This window comes from Lampetra planeri, chromosome 24 (genome assembly GCF_965212315.1).
Source record: "Lampetra planeri chromosome 24, kcLamPlan1.2.h2, whole genome shotgun sequence".
NCBI classification, from domain to species: domain Eukaryota; kingdom Metazoa; phylum Chordata; class Hyperoartia; order Petromyzontiformes; family Petromyzontidae; genus Lampetra; species Lampetra planeri.
Window position 1 is genome coordinate 10,391,926 of NC_136130.1, and position 17,137 is coordinate 10,409,062.

Below are 17,137 nucleotides of genomic sequence, written 5' to 3' on the forward strand. Positions count from 1 at the left end.
GCGTCGCCGTCGTCGCTGTGTGGGCTCGGCTGCAGGTGCGGGAGATGCTGAAGATGCGCGACTGCAACGGCGCGCGGATGCTGACGCTGATGACGGAGCAGTTCATGGCCGACCCTCGCCTCTCGGCGTGGCAGCACCAGGGCGTGGCCAAACTCGACAAGTTCCGCCAGCTGTGGGACGAGCTGGGTGCGTGCGAGACCCCCAGCACCAACACCCCCCCCCCCCGCGCCCCCCCCCCCCCTCACCGGCCCCCCACCCACGCAATCGGATTTGGGGAGGGCCAGCATTGTGTGCATCCTCGCCCGCGCCCGACGTTCAATTTGACCGCTCCTCTGAAATGCGTTGTTGTATCGGTTTCACTCTATTCAAACATCGCTGATCTCAGATGGGCAGCAATCAGACTCGTTTTTTGGCAAATAAATTTGCTGCATTTCTTGGGGGTCGTACCCTGCTGATAAAGACGAACCCCGCGCAGGGTTTTGCTGCTTAGACAAATGCTGCTGGAAAATGGCAGTCTTTAATGCAGCAGGCAGTGTTTGCCGGACAACGGCAGAATGCCCTTTGGGTCTATGGACCTCATTGTTATTTTATGTTTCGGTCGTGCAACAGACCCTTGTCTGTTCATTACTTTATGATTTGATTACCATGAAAACTGTACAGCTGGGGTAGGTCTTCCGCGGCCATACCACACGTTGATCCGAGCGGTCTGCGGAGTCGCCACCCCCCCCCCCTCCCCCCACGGACTCGCTGTTCCGCCAGCGTCCGTGTTTACGCGAACGACCGAATGAATTGTGGGCCGTGACGTGCACGCGCGGGCGCGAGTTGTGACATCCGACCTCCCCGCAGCGACGGCCCCCGCGGAAACCACGGGGACCTCGGGAGACGGGGACAGCTGGCGCCCAGGCCTCCTGCGTTAGCGCCGGCGTTAATTGATTGAGGCCCGGCCCCCCCCACCCCCCCGCCGCTCGTCATGAGCACGTCGCGTGGCAGATGCGCCGGTCGAGAGGCCGCGGCGCGACTGCGGTCGGCAGTCTCGACCCGTGACCGACGAAGCGAATCCACGGGTCTCCATGTGAATCGCAGCACATTGTACCGCCGGTGCCCGCTCCAGAAGCCGCCACCAAACCCCGCACGGACGTATTGACGTTACCGATCGGCACACCCCGCCGCACGAGAGAAGAAGAGGTGGTGACGCCCTCCCCCCACTCACCCCTCTCCCCCAGGCTCGCTGTGGATGTGCGTGGTGCTCAACCCGCACTGCCGCCCCTCGGAGCGCGCCGGCTGGCTGCGTCTCCTGCGCCGCTGGGACGAGACGGAGTTCTGCCCCTCGGAGGACGGCAACCCCAGCGGGGACCTCCTGGAGCCGGTGGGGGCCTTGCCGGGCGCGCCGCTCACGGGTGAGGGCCCCTCGCGGGAGATGCACGATCACGGCTCTGCTGGCCCCATGGGGGGGGGGGGGGAGGCCCTAATAATAAACGGACAACGTTCGAGCGAGATCGCTGGAGAGCTATAGAACACATCGCTGTGTGTGTGTGTGGTAAGATAGGGGATGTATAGACGCAACTTGAGCTGTCGTGAGGTGAGAGAAGAGAGATGCAGACAAGTTTGAGACTAATTGGTTTCGTGCATGTACACTGGCGTGTTTTATGTTTATTTGGAATTTTGTATTCGAGCTGATGATTCATCCACCATCCTTGGGCCCTTGCGCCGCTTGGCCGCTTGAAGCTTTTGCTCGGTCTGCTCGTGACGAGCGCCGCCACCGGGCACTGCGGTGCTCCGTCTCCACCTGCACCCCCCCCCCTCTCCGCCCCCGCCCCCCCCAAACCCCCCAGCTGCTCCACAACAGCGTGCAGTGTTTTCAGGCTGCTCATGTTTCCGTGGAAGTGCCGGGGGCAGAGAAACAAAGCGAGGAGCCCTAACAATGAGGCCTGTGACAATTCACCTCTTCCTCCGCCCCCCAACCCCGCCCCCCCCCCCCTCCACTCATCAATTTGACGAATTCTGATCGTTCGGTCGGGTGTGGGGCGAGGGGCTCACAATTGGATTCTTCGTTTGTTTTCTTCTCGGCCGTCTCGTTTGCGCTGCGTCGCTCGCTTCGTGAGCCGTGGTGGGCACGCCGGCGTCGGCGCGCCCCGCCACTGTAGGTTGTCAATGATCGATTCCCACAGATCGACGCTTGCGTCGCGAGCGTAGTAAAAAATAAAAAAATCCATTTCAACTGGCGAGTCCGCGCGTCGTTACGTGATCGCCGCCTACACAAGTAACAGGGGTTGCGTTACGGCGGCCACGATAATTAATGTTTGGATAGGAGAGGAGGTTTATGGATTTGTTCCTTTTTAAAGATTGAATGACACCCACAACAGTAAGAGGAACGCACGCACTCTACACTTGTGAGCTTCTGAACATGAGATTGTCCCTGGCGCTGCCCGGCATCGGGAGCAATCGAGTAGCTCGCAGCGAGTCCGACCCCGTGCAATAATGTCCGTCCTACAACGCCCACGACCCTCTTCTCACCGCACATTGTGCCCCGTGCCTCCCTCCCTCGCGCCGACCGCAGATGGCGCTCGGCGACGGCGCACCGTCTTCGCCCGCGCCGTCGAGGCCGGGGAGCTGGACTGGCGGGACGCTCACCTCCAGAAGATCATCGCCGGGGACTACGAGACGTGTAACCATGGTGACGCGCAGCAGCACCAGCAGCAGCAACAGACGCAGCAGCCCCATCTGCTCGGAGCCCGAGGACGGCCGCTGTGGCATGGTGAGTTGGTGGCAGGAGCAGTCGCGCACCACAGCCGTGCAGCAGCAGTGCCTTGAGATGCCACATTTCCGGGAGGCACAACAAGGACACGTGACGAGCTTGGTAGCCCCCCTCTCCGTCAGCACCACGTGCCACACTTTCACACTCGCTCCCGCCCCAGTGAGTGCTTTGGGCCCTGGGCGCCGCTCATAGGCCCTGCACTCTGCTCGGGTGCGTCCGCTCTACGCCAGAGCTGCTGCTTGAGCCAGATTTTATTTACCGGCGACAAAATCGCCGGGACTTTGCTGACCAAACATGAACGTTTGGCGGATTTAATGTTGGGCCACCCCCACCACCACCCCTTCTCTGCCTTCGCTAGTGCCGAACGGGCGATGCAAATGTGAATCTCCTTGTTGCCCATCCCCGCCCCGTCCCCGTGACTCCAGAGTACTTCCCGACGGCGTGCGCGCGCGTGGACGCGCTGCGTTCGCACGGCTACGCCACGGAGGCGCTGCGCCTCGCCGTGACCGTGGCGTCCACGCTGCTCTTCCAGCAGGAGAAGCAGCTGCGCGAGTACCAGCAGCAGCGCAAGGGTGAGTCCGCGGGGACCGCCGCCATGCCGCCCATCGGCCACCTGCGGCAGAGCCGGGCGGCGTCTCGATTACACGCGCCGCGGTGGCTAGGAGATGTTATCTGCCTCGCCTGGTATGCAGGAGGTTGTGGGTTTGATCCCGACCCTGACGCCTGCTGTATATTTGGAGTTTGCATTTCCCCTGGGTCCTCCGGTTTTTCCCTCCACATTTTAGAAACGTGCGTTTTTAGATTATTTGGCTGCTATAAATTTCCACGTGATAAGCCACTGCTTTGAGCTATCATTTGTGTCCAGGTTGCCTCTGAAAAAGAGCTACATAGCTCAGTGGGCCTTACCTGGTAAAAAAAAAAATTGTTTAGTGATTAGATTTTTTCCCATACGTGGAACACGCCGATCAGGGAACAAAAACGCAAACCGACGAAGACGTCGTGACGTTTATGGGGGGGGGGGGGGGGGGGACCCCCCTTACAGAAAGATTATCGGGATCGGGCGGGGCCGGTCGCTCAACGTGATGATGGCCGATGCGGCCAATGGCGACGGCTTTGGACGGCCTTCCTCCAGCAGTGGATTGATTACGCCGGATGATGACGATGATGACTATCCAATTACACACCTCCAAAGTAATTGGTGATTTGACCCGCGGGGGCTGCAGACGCGCTCGCCCTCTCTCGACTGCATTGTTGCGTAATGGGGGGAGGCTCGCTAAAGCGTGCCGGCCTATCGGGCTCGCCGTCCTGTGCTCCAGAGTCGCTGCACAAGGAGAGCACGAGCGTCATGAATCCCGAGGGGTGGGTGGGACACCCGCTCGACCCCGTGGGGACGCTGTACGACACACTCACCGAGGCCTGCCGCTCGGGGGATGAGTCGGGGGTCAGCGCCGACAGCTCCGGTGAGATCACTGTGTGTGTGCGTGTGTCTGTATCTGTGCCTGTGTGTTTCTTTGTCTGTCTTTGTTCGCCTATTTGTCTTCATAGGTACTTGCTAACAGCTCTTGCCCCAACAGTCTGTTAAGGTTATACGGGGGATCTTTGGCTTTTGTTAACCTCTCAATATGTTTGCCTGTTGACGTTTTGACTTACCGATCTGTCTTGATGTGTCTGGCTAAATGACCGATTGCCTACCTGTGTTTGCATAGGCCCTTCTGCCTGCCTGCTTGTCTACCTGTTTTTTGTCTGCTTGTTTGTGTGTGTGTGTGTATATATGCACACACACGAATATTTTTGCCCATCCGTGTGTTGCCCGGACCACCCTAACCTGCCGCCCCGTCGTCCCGCCCGTCAAAGCCTCTTCCAAGGCGCCGTCGTTCCACCACGTGCCGTTCCCCGGCGGCCGGGACGGCGAGTCGTACCTCACGCTGGCGCTGGAGGTGGCGCTGCTGGGCCTGGGGCAGCAGCGCTGCATGCCGCCGGGCTCCGCCGCGCAGCGCCTGGCGTGCAGGCACGAGGAGCAGCTCATCGGACGCCTGGGGGAGCTCGCGCTGGACGAGCCGCTCGGACGGGTCCTGCGACGCCAGGCGGAGCTGCAGCTCGACGGTTCGTGACGCGCGCCACGTGACGGGGGGGGGGGGGGGGCGCGCTTACCGACGCGCACCGGTTGCATTCGGTTTTGACGCATTGCATGTACGTCGTAGGCAGTAGAAGATTGGAACAAAATCCATTGTTGTGCTGTACTTCGATGTGCACGCATCTATGCTCGTTGCCTCCACCAACCCTCGTGCGACCAGCGTGGTGAAGCATGGCCAAACCTTCTCCCACGACCCACACGGTTCATGGAGGCACTCATCCAGCAGTGGATTAACAAACGGGCCGTGGACGCAGAATGTCGTTTGTTCGCGTGATGCATGGCAGCCACGAGCGGCGTGAGGTTCACCGCAGTGTAAATAAGGTGATGGCTTCTTGACTCAAATTACGACCCTCAAATCTTGACAGCTCGTCAATTAGCTGGGAGAAGGGTTTGTCACCTATACCTGGTACCATGATCTGTGTAACGACTGTCCGTATAATAAGTGTGCTGTGTAATTAGGCTGCGCAATGAGCTGTTTTGTAACGAGCTGTGTGTGTGTGCGCGCGTATGTGGGGCGCAGGAGGCCCGTACAGTGGCCTGGGTAAGGTGGTCCACAGGGAGAGTGTGCCCATGCACACCTACGCCAAGTTCCTCTTCTCTGCGCTACTGCCATGGGACGCCGAGCTCGCCTACTCCGTTGGCTTCCAGGCCATGAGGTACGCGCGCCCCCCCCTCTCTTCCCCCACCCCTCCCCTCTTGGCATTGGCGTTGTTTCTGGGGTTTGGGGTTGAAGAGGAGACCCCTGGGAGAAGCGCTTTAGTCATGGCCCACGAGTCGTGTTTTTGGCCCGAGTTGCCGAATTGAGGCTGGGATTTTTTTTTTTTTCTTTCTGGCGCTCGCGCGAGCCGCACCGCTGTCGCCGTTCTCCCCCAACGCTGCCGCCGTGGGACGGTGTAAATCTGTCGCGGTTGCGGTCGTTGTGGAACGGACGGACGTGGGGGTTGAACTCGTGACCGCATGCTCGTGGCCGCCGTGAGTCTCCGCATTGGTCCAATTTCCTGCGCAGTATTTGATGTCGGTGGTTTGTTGCCGCGCGACCAACGTCTACGGACGTTCCTCGTATTGGGGCGCTATATAATTGTTCAGTACATAGTGACGCTGCCTCTGCGGTGTAATGGTTTGTACCACTGGACTTTAAATCCAGAGGTCGCCGGTTCAGCTCCATCTCCCCGCGAGGCACTTGAAACAACGGTGCGAGCTTCTTCAATCCTGCTCGCCCACCCGCCTCTGTCTACGCAGCAGTATAAACAGATGCACCCACGGTCATTGGACCGGTCGTACGTGGTGGGGTAAAGTGTGTCGGTACTAACCCACCTCACTCTTTGGTTCTTTCGGTAAAGTCACGTAGGTATAAAGTAAAATAAATGACGACGTTTCGGGCGCAACACAAGCGTCCGTCATCAGGTGGGAAAGCGTGGTCTGCTGCTGATGCAGACTGTTTTCAAGACTAAGCAACTCCTTCCGAAACACCGTCTCACCAGCGTGGAATCCAAAATTCTCTCCAGAGGGTGCTCTGTACGTCTCCCTTCCGTCAGAGGTCCTTCCGCCAGCAGTGGGCGCGAGCGGGCGATTGCAGGGCTGCGCCTGCACCCCCGTCCCGTGTGCCCGTCGGTGTGACTGGTGATTGGTTACTGATGCAGAGCTGTTTGCCGGCAGGTTCCCGGCGCTGCTGTCCGCCCGCGACTCCAGCCCCCCCCCCGCTGCTGCCCACGTGGCCCCTCCCCTGGGCCGTGCTCGACCACCTGGAGACGCAGCAGTGCGAGCTCGCGTCCACCATGCTCACCTCGGCCAAGGGTGCGTGCCGCTCTCGACCCCGCGCTGCCGCCGTTCCATCCCCACCTCTTACCAGAGGTCGCAAACGGGTTTTGATTCCTTACCCGTACCCGTACCCGGCCGCACCAGGATCGCAAATGGGTACCCGTACCCAGCCGTACCCGTACCCTACCCGTACCCAGCCGGGTACGGGTAGGGTACGGGTATCGGGTACCTGATTGCGACCTCTGGGATGAAGCCATGTTGCAGGCGCAGGTGGGTTGATTCTAGGAACTTGAATTGTGAGAAGAGACAAGACGTTGGAAAATGAGTGACAAACAGTTACTCACCAGTGACTCACGGCCTACCCGTACCCGTACCCGGCCGGGTATGGTTTGCCGGGTATCGGGTAGGGTACGGGTATCGGGTACCCGGTTGCGACCTCTGCCTCTTACTCCCCCCCCCCCCCCCCACACTCGACCCTCCCGTCAATCTCAACCCTCGTCTATCGCCCTTGCCGCTCGCCGACAGCGGGCTGCACGTTACCACCTCGGCGTTATCCAATAGTAACGCAGAGACGACGTGCGCGCGCCGAGCGAGGCGCAGAGGCGCCCCCCCCCCGCACTGACGGACGTGACTGAGTGTGGCGCTAAGATTAGCGACGCTGCGTTGTGGCCAGGTTAAAAATATTCACCCCCCCACCCCTCACTGCACCCCCACCCTCGAGTATCCGGTTAGTGCGGCTAAGATGCTTGCGGCGATAGATGAATATCATTTGCGGGCCCTTTCAAAGTGGGGGCAGGCCTTATGTGGCCGTGGGCCTGTATGCAAAGGAAGTTGTGGTGCACTTCCTCGCAGCGTATGCAAGTGTAATGCGAGCGTCACAAGGAAGCCGTAGGATTCCCACCGGCGCTTTCGCCAGCGCGCCCAGTCTTCGGTCGTTGGTCGGCGGCATTCAGTCGGCCTTCGGCCGGCGTTTGGCCAATGTTGGGTCGAGTCTTGGGAGTCCGGGCAAATGTTGAGCTGACGAGCCCGTGCTGGTGCGCAGGCGACATGCTGCGCGTGAGGATGGTGCTGCGGGCCATCAAGATGCACATGCGGTCCCCGCGTCTGCTCTTCCGCCTGGCGAAGGACGCGTTCAAGGTGTCCACGGAGGGGACGCGCGACAACCGCATGCTGGCGGTCGGCTTCTTCCTGGGGCGCACGGTACGCGCGCAACACACCACGAATACACACATGGTGGCATAAACCATGCGATACATACGCTATTGTACACACACCACGATACACCAAGGTACACGCAACACACCACGATCTGTGGTACACGGCACAAGTGCTCCCACCACTTGTCACTCGCACACATCACAGCACACACACGGTAGCAACGCACACCACGCCACATTCATACTGCATTGCGCACTCTACAGCATGCAAGCTGTGCCAAGGTAGGGGAGGCCTTCATCCAGCAGTGGATTGGCAGAGTGCTGTAAGTTGAAGTTCTATTCCGTACTGGCATTCACCGAGGCTTAGGCCGGGGGTTGAGCGCGTGGACGAGTGGACGAGTTCCGAGAGGGGGCTCACAGCTGGACGTGCTCACTTTGTCTCTTCTCAGTCGGCTCAGATGACCCTGCGATCGGCGAACTGGAGACGACAGGAAATGGTGCGATGGGTGGTCACCGCTGCCACGGAAGTCGGTACGTTTTCAAACGGTGTGATGTGTCGAGGTCATTCTTGTATGGGCCCTGGTCGTCCATACGTGGTTCTCACCTGGTTAAGCAAAATAAACTGGCGCTTCCTGTTCAGATGTTTGACATTTATTTGAACAGGAGAGGAACTTCGAAACCCAAATGTATTTATTTAGTTCAGAGAGGGAGACGCCTACCAGGTTTCCAATGAACTTGCGTACGCGAGGAAAGAGACGTTTATATATGAATACGGTTTTTTTGGTGCATGCATATAATGGATAAAAAATAACATCAGCCCTTCCAAAACACAGCCTACTCGCGAACAGGAATGACGACCTCTATACTTCGTTAAAGTAAATGTGCTTTGGACGCACAGAGAAAGATTTAGGTAGAAATAACCAAACGCGTGATGTATTTCATCCAATCGGAGACGTTATAATGATGATGCTATTGTTAAAACGCGTCGATCACTGCACTCGACGCCATTAGTGGCTGTTGAAAACACAATTCGGTTTTGTAAAATCAGAAAACAACTCGCGCAAGTAATACCGGGACAAATTATGATTCCAACAAGTTGAGCCACTTCCCCGGAGTGCCTTCAAGTGGTGAGGCGCCACGTGGCCGGGCGAGCGCGTGACCGTGCGTGTCCTCGTCGTCGCGTGTCCCCCCGCCGCCGGCAGGCATGGAGGCGCTGGTGAACCTCATGCAGAGCTGGCAGCAGTTCTTCACGCCCGTGGAGGCCACCACGATCGTGGCGCCGGCCATCACGTCGCACGGCCTTCGCTCGCACCAGCCGGGCCTGTGCCCCGAGTTCCCGCGGCACGCCGAGGAGCTGGCGGGGCTGGCCCGCGCGCTCGCCTTGGAGTGCGCGGTGCGCGACCCCGCCAACTGCGCCTACTCGGCGCTCACGCTGTGCGAGAGCGACCCCCGCGCCTTCGACGCCGCCTACCGCGTGGTGCTCGACTCGGCCGACAGCGGCGCCCTCGCCTGGCTGCAGCTCTTCACGGTGGCGCGCTTCATGGACCACCGCGGCTACCCGCTGCGCGCCTACAAGCTGGCGGCGCTGGCGCTCGCCCGCCTCTCCATCGCCCACAACCAGGACACGCACCCCGCCGTCAACGACGTGCTGTGGGCGTGCGCGCTCGCGCACTCGCTCGGCCGCAACGAGCTGGCCGCCATCATCCCGCTCGTCATCAAGGGCGTCGAGTGCCCGACGGTCCTCGCCGACGTCCTGCGCCGCTGCACCATGGGCCCGCCCGGCATCCTGAGCCGGCGCCCGGCGTGCCCGAGGGGGTCGTCGGCCGCCGCGGCAGCCGCGGCCGCCGCCGTGGCGGCGTCGATGCCGCTCCCGGCGGAGCAGCCGCCGCTGCGCCAGCTGCTGGAGACGACGCTGTCGGCGTACGTGCGCACGGCCCACTCGAGGCTGGCGCACATCTCCCCGCGGCACTACGCCGAGTTCGTGGACTTCCTGTGCAAGGCGCGCGAGGCGTTCTCCCTGTCGCCCGACGGGCACGTGCAGTTCGGCCGCTTCCTCGATGGCCTCAAGCAGACGTACAAGGGCAAGAAGAAGCTGATGCTGCTGGTGCGCGAGCGCTTTGGGTAGAGACAGTCGCGAACGCCGCCGGTCCTCGGGCCACGCGAACGCCGCCGCCGCCGCGTGCCAACGCCGGACGTGGCTTGGGTACAAAATGGCGAAAGACAAAATACGATGACGACGATGATTTTGGACGTCTTGTGAACCACGAGTTGATATATATATAAATATATATATGTGTGTGTGTGTTTGCGTGAAACCGCACACCCATGGTAATTTGATGTGCAGGAGGCTGAACATGGTTTATAATTTGCACAGCGGAGAGTGATCATTGGTGATGTTTTCTTCTGTTTATACCCCCCCCCCCCCCCCCGAGCAAGGGTTGATCCCACACAGTTTTTTGGCTTAAAGGAGGTAAACATCAGCTCCCCTGGTATTGTTTTGGCTGCCCTGATACGGATCCTCTCGGCTGGAACTTTAGCAAAACCAGAGCAAGGTTAGTTCGAAGGCTGGATTGTGTTTTAAAACGAAGCCACCTCTAAACATAAAATGCTCTCCCCGAGTAGAAACCGCTTGTTAAAGCGTGTGCCGCTCCATTGTCGCAATTTAAGAGATTGTTCTTCGGAATTGAAATGGAGATTTTGTGTGGGATGAGCCAGAGATAGCCGGGAAAACCTGCTTTAGTTGTGTCGCGATGCAGGGCGCACGCTCCTAGCACCCGAGCGTGCAAAAACAAAAGCACTGGTGGCAAGCATCAGTTGAAACAAACTGGGCAGCGGCGGTGCCATGAGTGGCCTGCTTCTCCGGGAGGATCGTCCGTACTTCGTAGCCGCCGCCGTCGTGACTTCTCTCGTTCCGCCTCCCCCTCCCCCGCCCCCAGCCTGTTCTGGTGCTGCATTTTTCACGACCAGCGGAATGCCAAGCCGTGCTAGAGAGGTTCTCGGAACGGTTCGGCGGCTCGATATTTGCCCCGATGTCTGTCTCAAGAGCCGCGCACGGCTCTGTGGGGTTGACCCCTCCCTCTTCATCCCTCTCACCCTTCCCCTGCCCTTCACAGCCGCACTGAAGTGATTGTAATTTTTTGTTACAAGGCATAAACGTATTCGGATACTGTATTATTATTATTCATAATTTACACAAAAAACACGGTCCTAAAATTTGACCTGAGAGAGAGGGTCGCCGGGCACTCGTGTCTTTCCCAAGTGGTGACCCTGCGTTTTCCATGCTGACCCCGTGACGTCACGACTGGCGATGAAGGTGGCCCGGGGCAACACGGCGCAGCTGCATTGAACAACATGATTTGTTTAAAACGAACAGCGCTGCCCGGTTAGCGCTGGCGTGGCCACATGAGGCTGCCGTGGGGAATCTGGGCCGGGCCCACGAGCCCAGCTCTCTTGCCACTGGTCGTGAGGACACGGGCATGGGAAGAGAGCAGAGGATAGCCCCAGTCCCCCGCCCACTGGGCGCTTGGCCTGCTCGCTGCGGCTTCTGGCGGGACGACGGATTCGTCGATTTTGTGAGCGAGCCGTGCCGGGTGCTGTGGCGTGTTCCCCGCGAGGTGGGAAATCGCGCTCCCCTCGCCGCAAACAACGATGAAGAAAGCTCCCATGACTGTCGCCGCCTTCTCCTCATCCAGTGCGGGTGCTTGGGTAGGTTGTTGCCATTGCCTGTTATTAAGAAAGCCTCGTGTATGCGTTTTTATTTTTGTTCCCTCTGCTTCCGCAGTCAACCAAGGGGGTTGCGTTTCGTACTTTCTGTGCCGCACACGTCACACAATCGTGCTTTCTTGGCGAGCCATTTCCGCTCCGTGTAAACAGTCGTGAGGAGGAATCTTTAAAGTGATGTGCTTCATCCTCAGGGATATTTATAGATAACACGTTATATTCAAACGAGAGTTACCATGTACATACGAACGATGCACAGCCACTATAGACACCTATTGCTGTATAGTATTAATATTATTTAATTTATGCCGTGAACGGTGAGTCGTGAATTTATATTGTTTTTTTATTGTAAACAATACTTGAATTTGTAGTGAATTAAGTTATGGATACATGACAACCAGGAGAACGGAGGTGCGTGTGAAGTCCTTATTTCTGCCGGAGAGGACAAAGGTTTTTGGCGCTATGCAGAACGGGCCCCAATGCGTGCTTTTTGTAAACTTACGTTTGGCTTTCACATTCTGTGCTTGTTAGAGGTAATTTAGAGGGATGATGGAAGTAGGAACATTTGCAGTGCTAGAGTACAATTAGGGGGGGGGGAGGGATATCTTCGTCGGTGCGTCCCAACGAGAATATTTTTTTTTCCAGTCGGGGGGGGGGGGGGCCTACTGCGACTTTGCAAACAGCAGCAGCAGCACGGGAAGCGAAAACACCCAGCGGATTCTCACTCCTCACGTTCGTCCTGATACCTCGAGCTGCCCAAAATAGCTCCATTTCCTCACGTATTCCCCCCCTTTTCCTTTAAGGACAACAATCACCTTGAAAGTAAAAAAAATCCAAAACATTTGTAAGTTTTTTTGCTGCCTTTTTTTGTAAACATACCCGGTTGTAAAGTTTGTGTGTGTGGAAAAAAAAGTATTTATTTTATTGTCTGTTTGGAAAGCAGTATTTGGTTTTAGTGCGCGTGGCCGGTTGTATAATTGAGCCGGCTTGAATTATTTGGTAACGTTGGGTCCACGCAATATGAAACTGGCTCCGTTGGAAGCTTTGCGTCAGGGGCCTGCAATCCTGTGTGGGGCCGAGCCCGGCAGGTGACATCGGCAGCACCAGATGCGTCATTGGCCACTTGGCCGTCGGCCCCCCATGACAAACGGGAAGCGCCTCCAGGTCCGGTGGCTCGCTGCAAAACGGGTTCCACCACGGGCTTGAGTGTGATCGAGAGCAGTGTTCATCTCGCCGGCATTTTCGTCTTAGTCTGGTCGAAGGCATCCTGTGGAATTATCGTCGAGCCTTCGTATCAGGATTTCATTTAGTAATTAAACAACCAACAAAAACGCTGACAATGAAATCTAACAAAGATGTGACTTTCTCAATCAACACTAATGAAGACCAAGGTCTCCGTGTCCCAGAGTGGTTTCTGATGTCGCCCCCTCGGTTCCTCGGTGCCCTATCCTGTCTGCGGGAGGGCCTGTGCGGGGACCGATCACAGGTTTTGGTGGCCCATCTGATTGACGAAACGCGGGGTGCGTTGTGGCAGCAGTTAATGGGGTACCAACCCTGCCTCGTGATGCTGCGGGGCTCTTGGAGTGGCCTGACGTTGCCACGTCATTAGCACCCGTCGGCGATTGGGCTGCAAGTTCCCTCTGCACGGGCCTGAACCCCCTTTCTGTGTAACTCTCGAGCCAGCGTTGAGCTGGTTCTGGGATGGAGGCCTTGGTTTCACAGCCGCAGCAAGCGGCCGCAGCTGTAAGTGGGGTGGAGTGACCAAACCTCACAGGAGTCTGCCCCTGTGCTCTCTCCTGCCATGTCCCACCACTCTCGTGGTGCTGTAAGCGCTATTAGGCATGTAGCGCTGTTAGGACTAATAGCTTCTTGAACCCTTTTTTTCCATTGGCACATCCGAGCCGAGGCAGCGCAGGCCCCTCAAGGCTTACGGGTGGGTTTCCACTCGATATTAGCCGAGCCGAACCCCAAACCAAACCATAATATTGTGTCCTCACAAGACATTTGAATCTGGCTCAGGACTTAAGCAGGGTCCGGGCTTGGGCTAAAGATGCGTTAAGTACGCGTGACATCAGCGGCAACGGCTCTGCTTTAGCAGCTTACAACAACACGGCCACCTCCTGCACCACGCCGTGTTGGCTCTGCACGGCTCAGTTGTACAGTGAAAAAGAAGTTTCTTTGTGTTGGGGTGGGGGAGTGATTTGTTTCCGGAAAGTATGGCCCTTGCTTGGTCCGCCTCACTTTCACTCGTTGCCTCGGCCACATTGGCCAAGCGCGCAGGGCCTTTTCGTGACCACGCAGGACTGCTGTGTAGTGTACAGCTCATACAGCTCAAACCTTGCAGCCGTGTGTCCACTTACTAGATGTAGTGTTCATGTCTTTTTGCTACCACGCAATTATTCGGTTGGTTAAAGCTGTACATAGGCAAATATTTTATATCTGGGACACCACTCATTTATTTAATAAAATGTTATGTTTTGATTTTTTGTGTGTGTTTTGCGTCTCTGTTGGTGGGTACGTGTGTCTGTGTGTGTCGGGGATAATGAGGCGAGGTTAATTGTCCGGTGAGATGACACAACCACTTGTCTCAGAATGCAAAGTTAATGTCGTCTGAGGGCGTTTGGCCCTCAGGTGAAAACCAGGACGAGCCCTTGTTTTTTGGCAATAGATCTAACATTGCAATTGGCTATTGGCATCGAGGCTATGATCGGTCCCAGGAAAGCGAGGCCAACCCAGAAGAGTTTGGATTGACAAACCCAGTGGCTTGGATATAGGGCTCGATGTGGAACTCCTTGCAAAAAAACTGCCGAAGACAGGGCCCTGTGGCGTATGGGTGTGCATCTCGTGGTCAACCCTTGGATCAAGGTACTCGAGGCTAGCGCCCCGTGTTGAAGAATTGTCAAGGAATGTTAAATTGCATAACTAGTTCTGAAGTAACGTAGTGCTCTATTTTTTTTTAAAGGAAACTAGTCGCACACATTTGATTATGCTTTGCACAATGTTTGTCACATCAAACCAAAACGTGTTTTCCATTCGCAGCTTGAATTCGCGAAATGAAATGAATATATTTTCCTAAAATAATATTCTTTACCTGGTGGTTGCTAACCGTGAAAAGACCATCAATTCATGGGTGGTTGCTAGGATTTGAATATAGGATCTTATCGGGGCCTCCTTGGTGCACCGACACGGCCATTGTGAACCTGCTATGTCATCCAGCCCGTGACGGGGGGACCTGCTTTGATTAGACAGGACAGCCGGGCAACTTCAGGGTTATTTCCTCAAAACATTCTCCGCTGTTTCAGACAGGTGAGGGTATAAATGTACATGCACATTTCAATAGACTTGCAAGAGAACCATGCTCAACGCTAATGTTATGAAATCCAATACAAAGAGAACATCCATGGTATTGACTTGTTCTTGGAATGAGTATTAATACTCCTAATGCGGATTGTTCACCTGGGAAGCCTCACCGAGTCTCAACTTTTCACAAAATGTCTGCAAATGCACATCCTTTATTGTCAATCCACTGCTGGATGAAGGCCTCTCCTTGCCATGCGGGCATGTGGGTGTTGGTGTCTGGCCATACTTCATCACGTTCGTCATTGCCGGTTGGTGAAGGTGGAGGGGTATAGACGCGCGGGCATAGAAGTGCAGTATAACAATTGATCTAACTGCGCTACCCTCTGGCGTATTGTACTTGATTTATGTTGCATGCTCTGAATATACAGAACTTGTGCATAAACACAGGTGTTGCTTTTATGGTACCTGTAGCGCCCTAATTGCCTTTAAAGCAATGTGCTGTGGCTCTCCGTACGGCTCGCAGCGCTGATCGATGTGATTAAACAACCGCGTCGTTTGGTGGCATCATCTCAGCAGGCGGGGAAATATATTTTTTTGGCTTGTGAACTTTGCAAGCAATAACAAGTCAAAGGCACCAAGGTGAAAAATAAAATATAAAACTGGGCACAATCTCAATTTGGCTCCCACTGTATGACTTGTACGGTCGTTTGAACGCTGTTTAATGTCTCCACCTCAAAACGAGACGAGGACCCCATAAATAAAGAAGACTTCATCCGGTCGGCCTCTGATTATCTCTCTCTCTCGTTTCATGTCACTTCCAATCCTCATGTGCCCAGCTTGATTTTGACTCACTTTGTCCTTTTATTCCTGCTCTTTTGAAGGCACCCTTTATAGTTGCAACCGTTTCATTATAAACGCACCTTTGCATTTAATTTATTTTTTACTATCCGAGATTGATGCTCTTGATTTTTTTTTTCCTCCACGCTATCGTTTCACAGGTGGTTGGTTACAGCTACAGCTTTGACACTTTAAAATATAAACAGTCTGACCTTGTTCAGGATTTTAAGCGCTGCTTCAGGACAAAATGTATATTAAAAATAGCAGATTGTGTCAAGGTGAAGAGGCCCTGTTAAAAGAAGGCCACTGTTGCACACTTTACATCCGCAGTGTTATAGACTACAGCGTTTGGAGCAGTGGCTAACACACTCTACTATAAACCTTTGCGTCCTGAGTTCAGTTCCCTGCCATGGCTGTACGTCGGTGGCGAGTGATATCTTAACCGATCACGGGCACCGCGTCTGCCAATCTGAGATGTCCAAACTTGTGAAGTATGATCATTGATGCGCCTTTTGGGGTCATCTGGTCCAACACCATGTGAGACTAGGCTCTAAGGAAAGCTGTCTCGGGTGTGGACCAATCAACTTCAAGGACCGTGCATACATTATCAGTTATGTTTTTTGTTTTGATTATGACTGCAGGTATTGTGGTCTATGCAAACATGACTACTTGTAAAAAAGGTGTCAGTTTTGTTGCCAGATAAAAGGGTTAAAAAACTATTATCATATTTTTACTGGCAAATGAGGTTCCAATGTTGTGAAGTATGGTCAAACAACTCCATTGGTGGCAGAGCCTGGGGGAGGCATTTATTCAGGCGTGGATTGAAATTGGCTGCAAATAGATTAATTACAGCACGTGTCCTGCCCAAGCCAAATTTAATTTAAAGGTTTGAACAAAAATGCCTCTCCTGCGTAAGCCCATTCAACTCTACGTGTTCCTGCCTCGATGTATAATTTAATGAGGTTAATATTCACAAATAATTAAATGCTTCCGACCTGTCTGGCCAACCCACGAGTCGTGATGGGGACATCGCAGTCGATCGGTAGGTGGCGTGTGGAGGGGTAAAGGGTGGGTACTCCAACTTCTTCCAAAGTCGTCTGGTCAGTTGTAAAGAGTCGGGCAAAATACCCCAAACAACCCCTGTATTATGGATATTGGTCGCAAAAGTCTACGTGTCAAACCCTTCAGTGGCATAATCCATCAACTGCTAGGGCTACACCTTCCCCCCCCCCCCCCATGACCATCATCATCACACTTGAGTAGACGGATCACGTCTCACGATATTCCAATACACATTAGGGAATTGCATCTTTATACCGATGTGTTCTCTGCCCCGTGTTACACAACCCATGTGCGTTGCTATGCTGTCACCCGTAAATGAGTGCAACGTCCCAAGGGCGAGGTTCCAGGTATAATTACCGTACTTGGCCCACACAGGACAGTATATATCTGACTCTACAATCTAGACTGTGTGTG

At 55.4% G+C, this 17,137-nt stretch overlaps 1 protein-coding gene across 1 annotated transcript in view; it reads left to right on the plus strand.

The window, feature by feature from the left end:
• Positions 1-10,036, plus strand: part of LOC144726766 (zinc finger SWIM domain-containing protein 6-like) — a 47,658-nt gene extending 37,622 nt beyond the window's left edge. The window contains 12 exon segments of the mRNA XM_078605657.1: positions 36-186; positions 1,224-1,397; positions 2,558-2,755; positions 3,181-3,327; positions 4,072-4,215; positions 4,610-4,858; positions 5,410-5,545; positions 6,546-6,579; positions 6,581-6,683; positions 7,690-7,847; positions 8,254-8,335; positions 9,007-10,036. Coding sequence (XP_078461783.1) covers positions 36-186; positions 1,224-1,397; positions 2,558-2,755; positions 3,181-3,327; positions 4,072-4,215; positions 4,610-4,858; positions 5,410-5,545; positions 6,546-6,579; positions 6,581-6,683; positions 7,690-7,847; positions 8,254-8,335; positions 9,007-9,929 — 2,499 coding nt within the window. The 3' untranslated portion in view covers positions 9,930-10,036.
• Positions 10,037-17,137: the final 7,101 nt, after the last annotated feature.